The 13,263-nt window shown below is 45.2% G+C and overlaps 1 protein-coding gene across 2 annotated transcripts in view; it reads left to right on the forward strand.

Moving 5' to 3' along the window:
- Positions 1 to 13,263, forward strand: part of RALYL (RALY RNA binding protein like) — a 641,777-nt gene that overhangs the window by 603,125 nt on the left and 25,389 nt on the right. For both annotated transcript variants that reach the window (XM_044294718.1, XM_044294719.1), the window contains one exon: positions 2,607 to 2,720. In XM_044294718.1, coding sequence (XP_044150653.1) covers positions 2,607 to 2,720 — 114 coding nt within the window. The remainder of the gene's footprint in view (positions 1 to 2,606; positions 2,721 to 13,263) is intronic.

The following is a 13,263-nucleotide window of genomic DNA, read 5'->3' on the forward strand; positions in this document are numbered from 1 at the left end:
TAAGAGGGCATGGCAGCAGGAGTCGCAGCGAGAGGCCTGAGATCCCGATGTCATCTAGCAGTCGAGTCTTGACCAGCAACCCAGCGGTTCTTGATTGGTTAGCTCGGTCATCCACTTCATCTCAAGTGACATCAGACACCCCCAGCCAACAATTGGTGTATGGTCCCATTTTGTGGGTACAAAACACAGAAGATATGCAAATATTCCATTCACGTGTCATCTCTGTTTTAGATCCATTCCTGTTTTTTTGGGCATTAGCAATACTGATGGATTATTGAGCTAATGCCGACCGAGTGATGGCGTATGCTCCACAGACAGGATCCGTTTTTTGTGGGTTATTGTTCTGACGGATCAGAGGAAGGGCAAATTAATCAGTGACGTCAACACACACTTACTGCTGACACCCTCTCCACTCTGTCAGGGGGCTCTACTTGTATAAGCGTTAAATAGAACAGGTTCTGTAGACATCTATGTGGAATCAGCTGACGACGGTGTAAAAGGAGTGCGCTTCTTCTTGACGCTAACATCGACCTGTAAGGCTGAGTTCATACTTGAGTTATTCGGTCAGTTTTGGCCCTGTGACTGTCCAAATAAGTGAAGTACAGCAACCCCTCTCATCTGCATGTCATACTGACTCACAGTGTTATTTCACTACCACAGCAGACTCTCCATGCATGTTACAGTGTTCTGCACCCCTATAAAGGCCCTCTGCAGCCAGGAAATAGCTGTTTTTTCCCAAAACTTTGGTGAACCAGTGAATCAAATTTTTTAACAAATCGCTCATCTCTATCTATTTACATGGCCAGAAAATTTCAGGCAATTTAACATTTATCAAGGGGTTTAAAAAACTCCCACGTAGGGTTTTTTTGAAACTTTTTCGAGGTCAATTTTATGACTTTTTAAAAAGTTGGTACTCCACGTTAGGCATAACCACATTGTACTTGCGCCAAATGTATTATTACTGTGCACCATTTTCATACATTTGGCGCAGGTGCGTATAGCAACTCCAGTCTAAAAACTTAAATACACCTACAATGATAAATCCCCCACCATATCCTTACAGATGTAGCAGAGCTGAATGTTGCCTTTAACAGTCTCTTTTTGCAGAAACATGTGCAGATGGCTGTATGGCACTTTGTGATGTACCATGCATATTTGTATTATGGACCCAGAGGGACTCTGTGTACTGCCTTACCATAATCTGCTGGGTGCCATGTGTTAGAGAAATTCTACCCTAAATGTAAGGCTTTTAAGTGGGTGAATACCTATGTAATATGGCTTATGATATGTCACTTTTTTTCCCTCTGGGATTGGATAGTAATTCAACTGAAAAAAACTCCATAGGCAAGGTTGCCAAAGTGGCCTATGAACTTGTAAATGTCTTGAGCTACCACTCTGGGGGGACTCCCGAATGTTCCTAGACTTGGAATAAACTGCTCTAAAACTAAAGCTATACATTGTAAGTACAAAGGGTTTCAATGGGTTATATCAGATCAGTGGGGGTCTAACTCTTGGCACCTCCGCCACTCAGCAGTTTGAAGGGGCCTCTTCATTGTAATGCATTCTAATGGAAGGTATTTGGCGCATCAACCTAACCAGTAAGGAATCAGAGCAACCTGAAACAATGGTCTTATCAGCTTCCTTCATTCTATGCCCTTATGCAGTTATATAGTTGCTTGTTATGTAGGCCCCTCTTTGGCCACCAAAACAGTTTTAACCTGTAAGGCATGGAACTAACAAAACCTCTAAAGATATCTTTTGGAATCATAACCAAGACATTATCAGACGATCCATTAAGTCCTGTAAATTGTGAGGTGGCCAATTACAGGCCCCCCCTGTGACATGTCCCTCATGCATCACGTCAATATTTCGTATGATGCATGGGTGACACATCGCTGCTGTGGCCAGTCATGGGCTGCAGCGGCCACTTGACCCTGTTGAACCAAATGTTTATCGGCACGGACCAGAGCGGGTCAACGGGGGACCAAAGGAGCTGAAACCAGTGGAGTGAAACAGGAAGTATGCTTCTCTCCACCGGTCTGGCGACATGTGGAGGTCTGGCAGAAAGACCTTCAAAGATGAGCAACCTCTATAACAGGTTTTGTGCTATTCAGTGGTATTCAATGTTATGGCTGGTTCGTGTATAACTACACCCAGAAATATTCATTCAACTTGGTGACTTTAGAAATTGTGTTAGCCATTTCCTCCCAACATGTTTTTTGATGGCTTATCCACCATTGCCTACAATCTTTTGCTATTTTATTGCTTTGGTTTTATCGACAACTATACTGAACACATTGGCTGTAGACTAATTTTAGATGCAGTTTATTTTCAGGATCCTAAATGCTCATATTACGGACACCACCACTGAAGTCCATTTTCTAGGATAGATCTGCTTTAATGATAACTTTGGGAATCCTTTAGATGAACCTTATTCTCTGCTGAAAAATATTTACTGAAATCACTGGTAATATAGAAAATAACAGACGTAGAAATTATACCTCATGACTGCACCATAATACGCAGACTATTTGAGATGGTTGGGCAATCTGTCTGTTGGGATAAAATTATTGTTTTCATGATTTGCTCCATTTTTCTCTCTCCAGTGAAATCAGATGAGCTGCAGACAATCAAAAAGGAACTGACCCAAATCAAAACTAAAATCGACTCGTTGCTGGGAAGGCTGGAAAAGATTGAAAAACAGCATAAAGCTGAAGCAGGTTGGTCAAAATGATTTATGTCACAGGCTGGGGAATCTCATTAAGAAGGGAATTAAACCTAGATAAAGCAGAACTCAAAGTTGTGGATTTTCTAAGAATGAATAGAAAATCCATGAACAAGATTCAAATAGTGAATTGATGGGAACTGAGATAAAATAAACAAAATCTACTGAGGTAATGAAAACATTGCTGCCGGCATCATACACATAATGCTATTAGTGGTGTGCATATACTATGCTCTTTATGTTGAAGGAACAAATGGGACTTTACGTCACTGTCCAAATTTAGGCCTTGACTATGGAGGCATTCAGGGTCTTCAATCATTTACATTGTTTGTGTTTTTTGCTAAAACTGTGATTTTTTTTTGTGATAAAGGTTTGTTTCAAATGTTTTAAATTACTGAAAAGATCTCAAACCACCCAAACATAAAAGAACCTGCCCTGATAAGAGGAAACCTGCATCAGATGCCTGGTCCTCTCTTGCTCTAGATGACCCAATACAATAAAAATGCACTACAGCCACGGTCAGACTGGCCCACCAGGGTACCAGAGTATCCTCCTCTGGGCCCAAGCTTGGACACAATAGTAACTCAAAAAAAAAAAAAATGGCTCTTAGGGTCAACTTGAGTTGACTTGATATAGCATATGTGCAGTCTGCGCAGAGGGGTTTAGTCAGAAAAGAGGCCCACCACCGTCTAATCAAGAAAGACACCAATGATTCCTGATGTCTTTCATTGAATTTCATTGCATGTAGAGTAGTGTTAACTACTGTCATAGTTTTACTTCCACATAAAAAGGGGGTTCATATACTTTTCTTTCGGAAAGACCCTTTGCAGTCTGTGTCTAAAACAGATACCCTCTTAAATCTTATTAGTGACATATTCTGCGTGTGCCGTGATAAGAATATTTCCTGTGGATGCGCACATGTCCTTTAGGAGCAGAGGCTGGGCCCTGAGAATCATTTCCTCTTGGGGGCCCTAGGATCTTCAGTAGAATGCTGACCACAGCACATAAGTAAGGGTATAAGTAAGCAATGATAGAAACTCCATTTATATAATATTAGTAAGAAATGCTCTGTTCACACCTCATTGTAGCGCTACACTTTGCAGGATGGTTGTACAGTATATGCTATGCAGTAGAAATGAGAAAATAGGTTAGCACAAACCATCCAAATGTATTCCAGAATTACACTATTTGGGCACGGGTTAAGACAATTCTTGAGCTTTACTGTTGTAACTATTTTTTGTTAAAGATGACATAGTTGGTATGCACCGGAGTTACATCTCCAAAAATTATTGTTCACCTCCCGATTCTTTACTTCCTGACCACTTGCAGGTGAGAACAGAAGTGCAAGTGTTGCAATTCAGAAACATGTCATTTCTGCTAAAGGAGTTACCTGGCGTAGGAGCCAATCAAACTAAAGCAACCCTTCTGTCCCCCATTAAAAACCCAAACTCAACTGTCCGTGTTCTGCCATTCCCTCACAAGGTCAGGAAGTGGCTTGGTCAATTGCTATATCATTCAAGCAAATGTGAGCACTGAGGCGTGTGACTGGTCACAGCAGTCACAAGACCAAACCACTTTCCGATCTTGTGGGAACCGGAAGTGACAGGGAACGGGACAGCGGTGAGGGCATGGTGGGAGACCACAGACAGGCGAGTGTTTTTTATTTTTATTTAATTGGGCATAGTTTGAGTGTATTGGCTCCTCGGCCAGACAACCCATTGTCAACAATCCCTAATTACTGGACAGACAGGCCTATAAATAGAGGACTTTTTAATTGTCCATGAATTGAATGGGGACATTACTGTGATTGTAATTGATAAGTTATTGGGAATCGGACTATAGCTGATGTTATTGGGATTGTAATTGGATACATTATTGGGTTTGTGATTATCATCACAGTTTTGCGGTAAAAGTTATATTATTATTCCTTCCTAGTTATCTACATGTAGTACTTTCAACCTTTTGAGGTTATTTTGGTTTTCCAGTTTTCTTCATAAATCCATGATTATTAGATAAGTTGCTTTTAGATAAGAAAACATTTATAAATAAAAATTAAGTTTCCAACCATATGGCAGTACACACTCTACATATGCTTTCAACTGTGCCGTGTGGATGAGGCCTTATATACTCATGAATTCTCCTTCAGTAACTATGCTTCTCTAGTCCATGGCAATTTCCTCTTGAGAATGAATACGGTCACTGCTAAAGTACCATAATTCATGACAGAAAGAAGAAGCTCTCAGTCTTTATGTGATAACAATAGTACAATATAATAACATCCGACTGATGAAATGTCCTTTAAATACCCAACATGACTAATGAAGCTCTTCAGATGTAAGTGATTGCCTCACGTAAAACGCTATTTCCTTCATGGTTGTCCATTAAATCAGTGTAGTGTGGATAGACTAGAATACATTTGTATGAAAATTAACCCGAAAGACATTTTTCTGTGAAAGGTCAGGCAAAGCTGTGAAGGTGAAGGAATAAAAAAAACATCAGAAAGTTAAGACTTAGCATAATGAATAATCGATAAATCTTAGAAACTTAGAAAAGTAATGTTGAAGTCAAGCTAAGGTTTCAGGTGTGCAACTTCTGCTCTCCCCTACTACATCCCTCACCTTCCATCTTGTAAGATACAATAGACATTTGGTGGACTAGTTATTCTAGATGTTACACATTCTCCCTACCTGTATGTCCTTGTGGAGCAGAGATTTTTAATCAGATCTTTATCCATCACAGTTTTTGCCTTGTCAAAGTTGCTTAGATCCTTATAATTGCCTATTTTTCTTCCAACACATCAACTTCTAGAATTGACTGTTTCCTGGGGCCTAATATATTCCACCCCTTGACAGGATTCATTGTCTAAAGATAATTAATTGTTCACTTCACCTGAATAAGTAATTTAAGTCACTAACTTTAGACATTATGTTGGCCCATAGCGTATATTTGAAGGATCCCTCTTGAAAGACCATGCATCTACTATGGAGCCTTTGGAGAGAGGATGCCCAAACCTGGCTGGTCCCATGCCATATGCTTCTGGGTGGTGACAATCAACTTGTGTGGCACCCCCTCTTCAGAAAAACTGTAACTGGTGAATTATTCCAGCACTATAATGGCAGCCCATTTTGATCCAGCGCTATAATGGTACTTTGTTTTGATTCAGCATTATAATGGTGGCACATTTTGATCCAGCTCTATAATGGTGGTTCATTTTGATCCAACGCTGTAATGGTGGTTCATTTTGATCCAGTACTGTAATGGCGGTCCATTTGGAGCCAGCACCATTATGACGGTTAATTTAGTTGTTTGCTTTTGACCCCTGCATTCTGTCTGATTCACTGCTCTCAGAATTTGCATTGTTGTTTTACTGCTGTGTTCGAAAATGTCTCTTCTCTTCATGTTTTAATTTGTCTCTTTTCACTTTATTTACACAATTTTAATTGCAATGATAGTTAAGTTCGATGTCTTATCTGTCTAACTTTTGTATTAACAACAGTGTTTCACTTCTGATCCCTCTAGATGTCTGCCCATCTCCATTTCATTGGTGCGTTTTGAAGAACCGCACATTCCCTATCTGATCCGAAGAAAACCTGTAGTCAGAATATAGAGGAGAGTGAGAAAGTAAAGGAGAGGGAAAGAGTTAAAACACATGCTGGTCTTATAAAAAAAACGCCATAAAGAAAACTGGACAGTGTTAAAAAATTATCCAGTTTTGGGAAAGGAAATCCCGAACCGCCCCGATATTGTAAAAATAAAAGCTTTGAACCTTAAAAATCATTTAGTGCATAGTGCCATCCCGATGATGGCAAGAAAGGAAAGGATCAATTCTCATGGTGTGGTTTTTGTCCCCCATGTAAAAACAGAAGTAGAGAAAATACGCAAATGAGAATATTGACGATTCACTCGAATAAAAGAAATCGTTAATTTCTAACGATAATTTGTTTTCCCTTAGTCCTAACAGCAGCACAGATGGGGTTAACTGCCCCTGTGGACTGGTAGGACCGGCGGAATTTTAATGAGCCCAAGAACCAATAAACGATCTTCAGCTCCCTGAAAGGGAGGAGATCACCCCCCAGCCCACCGTGTTTTTAACAAGCATAATGTATTTAGGGTGGGATATTTGTGTGCTGCTGTTAGGACTAAGGGAAAACAAATTATCGTTAGAAATTAACGATTCCCTTACGTCCTCAACAGCAGCACAGATGGGGAGATAGCAAGAAGAATCCCCTAGGGAGGGTCCTCATGCCTGGCAGAACTAAGAACAGTCTGCCCAAAAGCCGAAAACTCTGCCATCCTAGCATCTATCCTATAATGGGAGATGAAGGTTGACTCAGAGCTCCAGGAGGCCGCCTTACAGATCAACTCTAAGGGGAGGAGTCTTCTCTCCGCAACCGAGGTGGAGACCGCCCTAGTAGAATGGGCCCTCACAAACTCGGGAGGATCTAAGGATTGGGAGACGAAAGCTTCCAAAATGGCCTCCTTGATCCAGCGACTAATGGTGGCTTTAGACGCTTTACGGCCTTTAGACTTACCGGCAAACAGGATAAGAAGATTCTCATCTTTCCTGAACTCACTAGATCTATCCACATAGATCTGGAGGCATCTTGAAATATCCAGCGGGTCTCTAGCTGGAGTATCAGAGGAGGAGGCTGTAAACAAAACTGGTAAAGATATTACCTGATTGATGTTCTGGAAAGTAGGCACCTTAGGCCTGAAGTAAGGTAAAAACTTCAGGAGTACTCTATCCTGTAGAAAAATAATGTACGGGTGATTTGCGGAAAAAGCCTGCAATTCAGAAACTCTTTTGGCTGAAGCTATAGCCAGAAGAAAGACCATCTTTAAAGTCAGAAATTTAAAATTTACCTCCTCCAAGGGCTCGAAGGGGGGAGATGCTAGCCCCCTGAGCACTACTGAAAGATCCCACTGGGGGATAGGTTTCAGTATAGTAGGCTTTAGTCTTTCAGCTCCCTTCAGGAAGCGTTTGATGAGTGGGTCCCGAGAATGTGGCCTGTTGAGACAGGCCGAGATGGCATAAACCTGTACCTTCAAGGTAGCTGGAGATAGGCCTCTATCTAATCCATCCTGAAGAGATTGAAGTATCGCAGGAAGGGGCGGATCTGCAGACGCCACCTGTCTGGAATCACACCATGCCTCGAAGATTCTCATGATCCTGGAGTAGGCCTTCTTTGTAGACTCTGCTCGGGAATGCGACAAAGTTCTCAGGACCGACTCGGAAAGCCCTTCTATGTTGGGAAGGGACTGATCAACCTCCAGGCTGTCAGGTTGAACCTGTGCAGATCTGGGCAGAGGTGAGTGTCCCACGACACCAGGGTCTGCTCCGGGGGGAGTCTCCAGTATTGTCCCCGACTCATCTGAATGAGCTGGGTAAACCAGGATCTTCTGGGCCAAAACGGTATGATGGCTATTACCGAGGCCTGATCCTGACGGATTTTCATCAATACCCTCGGTATCATGGAAAAGGGAGGGAAGACGTAAGCCAGCCTGAACCTCCACGGTATTGACAGAGCATCTATCGCCAGGGGGTTGTCTTCCCTGTAGAGGGAACAGAACCTCATCACCTTGGCGTTGAACCTGGTTGCCATGAGATCCACTTCTGGCATACCCCATCTGTGAACTAGCTGCCTGAAGATCTCCGGATGCAGAGACCACTCCATGGTCGGTAATCCTCGACTTAAGCGGTCCGCTATCATATTGAGGGAGCCTCGAATATGAACGGCAGATAGATGGGAAAGGTTCAGCTCTGCCCACCGAAGAATTACCCCGATCTCTGACAGAAGGGGCAATGATCTTGTGCCTCCCTGTTTGTTTATATAGAGGACAGCAGTCATATTGTCTGACTGGACTTTCACTGCTTTGCCCCGGATCTGAGGCGCAAAGTGAAGGAGGGCTAGCCGGATAGCTCGCATCTCGCGAAGATTGGAGGAAAGATGCCGCTCCAGAGGAGACCAAGATCCCTGAATTGGGGATCCGTCCAGGTGAGCGCCCCAGCCTACAAGGGACGCGTCTGTAGTCAATATGACCCAAGCTGGTTGGGTCATAGACTTCCCTGCTGGTAGCTGAAACCACCATCTGAGGGAATTTCGGGTTTGACCGGACAGGGAGCACAGGGAATCTAGCCCCGCAGGGCTGCCGTTCCATAGGTGTAAGACCTCCGACTGAAGAGGACGGAGGTGCCATAACGCCCAAGGGACCGCATCCGCAGCCGCTGACATGAGCCCCAGCATCTTCATGAGAGTCCGGATAGAGACTCGACGAGGGACATAAAGGACCTTTGCCAGGTCCTGAATCCGCGCTCTCCTTTCTGGAGTCAACCGGAGGGACATCTCCACAGAGTCGACCACGAATCCTAAGTAATGGATTGAAGTCGATGGGCTCACATTCGACTTCTGCCAGTTGATAATCCAGCCTAGGCGGAAGAGAAAGGAGACTGCGACCTGAAGATGGTGGGTAAGGATCGGAACTGAAGAGGCTATGAAAAGCCAATCGTCCAGATAAGGAATAATAGTCAGTCCTTGGAGTCTCAAAGCTGCCACCACCGAAACCACCACCTTGGTGAAGATGAGGGGGGCAGAAGAGATTCCGAAGGGAAGCACGGCGAACTGAAAGTGCCTGCAAACCCCTGAGATCTGGACCGCGATCCTGAGGAGTTTCCGGGAAGCGGAATGGATCGGAATGTGAAGGTACGCATCCTTGAGGTCCAGAGTAGCCATGACGTCCCCAGAATTGAGGATATGGCTGACTGACCTTATGGTTTCCATGCGAAACCTTGTTTTCCTTATAAATCGATTGAGGAATCTCAAATCGATGATCATCCGGAGATCTCCTGTCTTCTTGGGAACCAGGAACACTGGTGAATAAATCCCTAGGCCCCTCTCCCCTGCCGGTACCTCCTCCAGGGCTCCCTTGGAAATATAATCCTGAATGTAAGATTCTAGGACCACCTGTTTGGCAGACCCGAAGCTTCGTGTGGCGATGAATCTCTCTGGGGGGAGAGAGATAAGATCTACCCGGTACCCGGCGGAAACTATGTCCTGGACCCAGGGGTCTGCAATCAACCGGCTCCAAGAGTCTTTGAAATGGGTAAGACGGCCCCCCACGGGAATCTGGGGGAGGGGTACGGGAAAATCTAGAGGAGACACTGCAGGGGCAGCAGGGCTTATCCAAGAGCCTCGAGGAGGCCCATAGTCAGGAGGGTTTTGCCTCCCTGGTGGGTTTGCGGGGGCGTCTCGGATATTTACGAGATGGCCCCCCCCCAATCTCTGCGCCTAGACTGCTGCCCAGAACGACCTCCACCCTTCTTTTCCTGTCTGGGGCGTCCCCGAAAGGGCTGCTGGGGGAGGCTCTTCCCTTTTTTATCGGAGAGCCCCTCCATTATTTTGTCCAATTCGGACCCGAATAACCTATCTGGTTCGAAGGGGAGCCCACAAAGGTTAAACTTGGATGCGTTATCCGCAATCCACGGTTTCAGCCAGAGTGGTCTGCGGGCAGCTGAAACTAGGGCCATAGTTTTGGCGGCCAGCTTTAGCTGCATCTGGGAGGAATCAACTAAAAAGTCCATAGCCAGGTTGGCTGACTTGAAGGCTGCCAGGATGTCGTCTCTTGATACGCTCTGGTCCACATCCGTCTGGATTTGATTAAGCCTAGAGCGTAGATAGGTGGCTACCTCAGTGGCCGCAATGGAAGTAGATGCGGAGGCGGCGGCCGCCGCGTAACCCCTCCTAAGGGTGCACTCTGCCCTCCGGTCTAGGGGGTCCTGCAGGCTAGACCCATCGTCTGCAGGGACTAGAGTGCGCCGGGACAACTTGGCTATAGCCATGTCCACCTTGGGAACGGAACCCCACGATTCCACCAAGGGTTTAGCCATCGGGTACATGAGTCTGAATTTTCTGGTAAGCACTGGACCCTTCTCAGGCTTCTTCCACTCTGTGCGCATCACAGAGAGGAGGGTCTCATCCGCTCTAAAGACACGCTGTGTCCGACCGGCGGGATCGGAGGACTCCCCCATGTCAACATCCTGGTCCCCCGACCTGATGGACTTGAGTAACTTCTGCGTCTTTTCTGGAGGAAAAAAGCAAGAAGTAGATTCTTCTTCCTCAGAAGAAGAAGACCCCACTGAACAGGGGGTAGGTCTTTCGACCGGTGCGACCACCTCCATGGGAGTCTGAGAGGGACCTGGTAGCCTCTCATTAAGTAGCTGAACTACTCCCTTGATGGAATCATCCACGTATGTCTTGGTCCATTGGAACATCTCCTGCATCGTGGGTTCCGTGGATGCCGTGCGACAACTCTCACATCTGGAGTAAGGACAGCTGTCAACTAGGGGTGTGTTACATTCGTAACATGCCAAATGCTTCCTCTTGGCCCCAGCCTTCCGCTGATCCTCCTTAGGGGAAGCCATAGTCTGTAATGGAAGAAACAAAACAGGTCATAACACCTACAACATCAGGAGGTGGAGAAAACCAGACCTTAAGGGGGCCCACCAGCACTAGAAGAAATAGAGCTGAAAGAAGAGGAAGTACAAAACCCAAGCAAAGCAATACTGCAGGAATATCACAAAGCACAGGAGAGCTCTGGAGCTAACTTGTGAAAGCAACGCAACCAGAGCACTGACTGATGGGCTCTGGGCGCTTAAAAGGAGGAAACCCCGCCCAATGGGCGGGTTCCTGAAACGAGATCAGCACCACTCCCTTTTTTTTTTTTTTTGTATATGTGCTGCCAAAGCAAGCACTCAGAAAAACCAGAGCCTATACTGGCTCTACCTAAACGAAAAATTGTCTCCCCAGACTAATCCTAAATCCAGGATGTCATTCTAGGGAGCCAGTTTAAGAAAAGGTGAGTTTTATACATCACCGCATCGCTTCGGAAAACCGGAAGTGACGTAGCGCACCTAAGGCGCGTCACTTCCGGGAAATGGCGGCGCCCATAGCGCCGCACACATGCGGTAACAGAGGAACGGAGCACCGTCTACAGATGATGAAAGAAGAGGGGAGGGGACGCCCCCCTCCCCAACGGTACCCCAGACCGAAATCGCCATGATCAGGCCTAAAATAAAGGCACTGAGATGCATAGAAAGCGAGCTAAGCTTTAAGGAGGGAAAAAAGAACCCCTAAGCAATCTTCAGCTCCCAAAGAGGGAGCGACACGCCAGTCCACCTGTCCAGAGGACAGAAAAAAACACGGTGGGCTGGGGGGTGATCTCCTCCCTTTCAGGGAGCTGAAGATCGTTTATTGGTTCTTGGGCTCATTAAAATTCCGCCGGTCCTACCAGTCCACAGGGGCAGTTAACCCCATCTGTGCTGCTGTTGAGGACGTAAGGGAACAAAGATTTTAAAATCAAGGGACAAATTACATGAGAGAGCTCGGGTGTTGTCTACATGCTGGAGTGCCCGTGCGGCCTCCAGTATGGGGGACGCACTATGAGAAAACTTAGTCCGCATACAGGAACATATAAGAAATATTAAAAAAAGGCCTGGAAACGGTGTGATTTCTGACATCCCGCAGGAATATCTGGTGGAAAAGGGTACCTGTGGGACCTGATGTTTTGCCTATATATATTGAAGTGGATGATTTGGGCGTAAACAGGTTTTCTTCTGATCAGATAGGGAACGCGCGGTTCCGCAAAACGCATTGACTGAATTGTGAATTGTGCCCACTTCACTTTTGGGACCTGCAGCGGCAATTCCTTGTGACAACGTACTAGAGTTTTAAAGTTTGTTTTTAATCCATTTCATTGGTACCCTGCTGTGTTACCTCTATCTGCCGGTCCCTTTGTGTCCACTTTTATTTATGGTTCTCGTCTTGTAGGATGAATTATGGAAAGTGTCTCACTGAGGACTTACAAGTCTCTGCACTGTTGTTTATTGTGGCATCTTTACCAATGTGTCCTTTGATGATTGAATAACACAATCCAATGTTAATTATATTTAATGGCTGGAACTTCAAAAAATATAGTACAGGAGTGTTCAGGGAGTTCAATATTGATGGCCTATTCTTGAGATAGGTCATCAGTGTATGATCGTGAGGCTCCAATTCCTGAGGCACCTCTGCCGATCAGCTGTTTGAATAGGTGGCCTCCTCACAACATAACAAGCACAGCGCTGTACATTGCATAGTGGCAGCGCTTGGTATTGCAGCTCAGGCCCTTTCACTTAAATGGAACTTAGCTGCAAATAAGACATGTGACCGACGAATGTGATGTCACTGGCACTCACTCATCATCCCCCCACCCCCTGCCAGATCAGAGATTGATGAGATTTATAGGTCATTGATGATGAACTCCTGGAAAGCTCTTTAAAGAGTTTTTCCCACAAAGAACACCTATTCACTATCCACAGTATAGGGGATAAGTGCTTCATTGCTAGGGGTATGACTGCCAGGAGTTAAATGATAATGTTCTTTCTCCCTGTAACCACCACTAGGGGGTGCTCACTGCATTTTGTATGGCAACCATTGCATTCTATGCTATCTTATAAAACTGTATCCTACAAGCTACTCCTAGTAGCGCCTGCAAGTTACGTG

Source organism: Bufo gargarizans, chromosome 5 (genome assembly GCF_014858855.1).
Source record: "Bufo gargarizans isolate SCDJY-AF-19 chromosome 5, ASM1485885v1, whole genome shotgun sequence".
NCBI classification, from domain to species: Eukaryota; Metazoa; Chordata; class Amphibia; order Anura; family Bufonidae; genus Bufo; species Bufo gargarizans.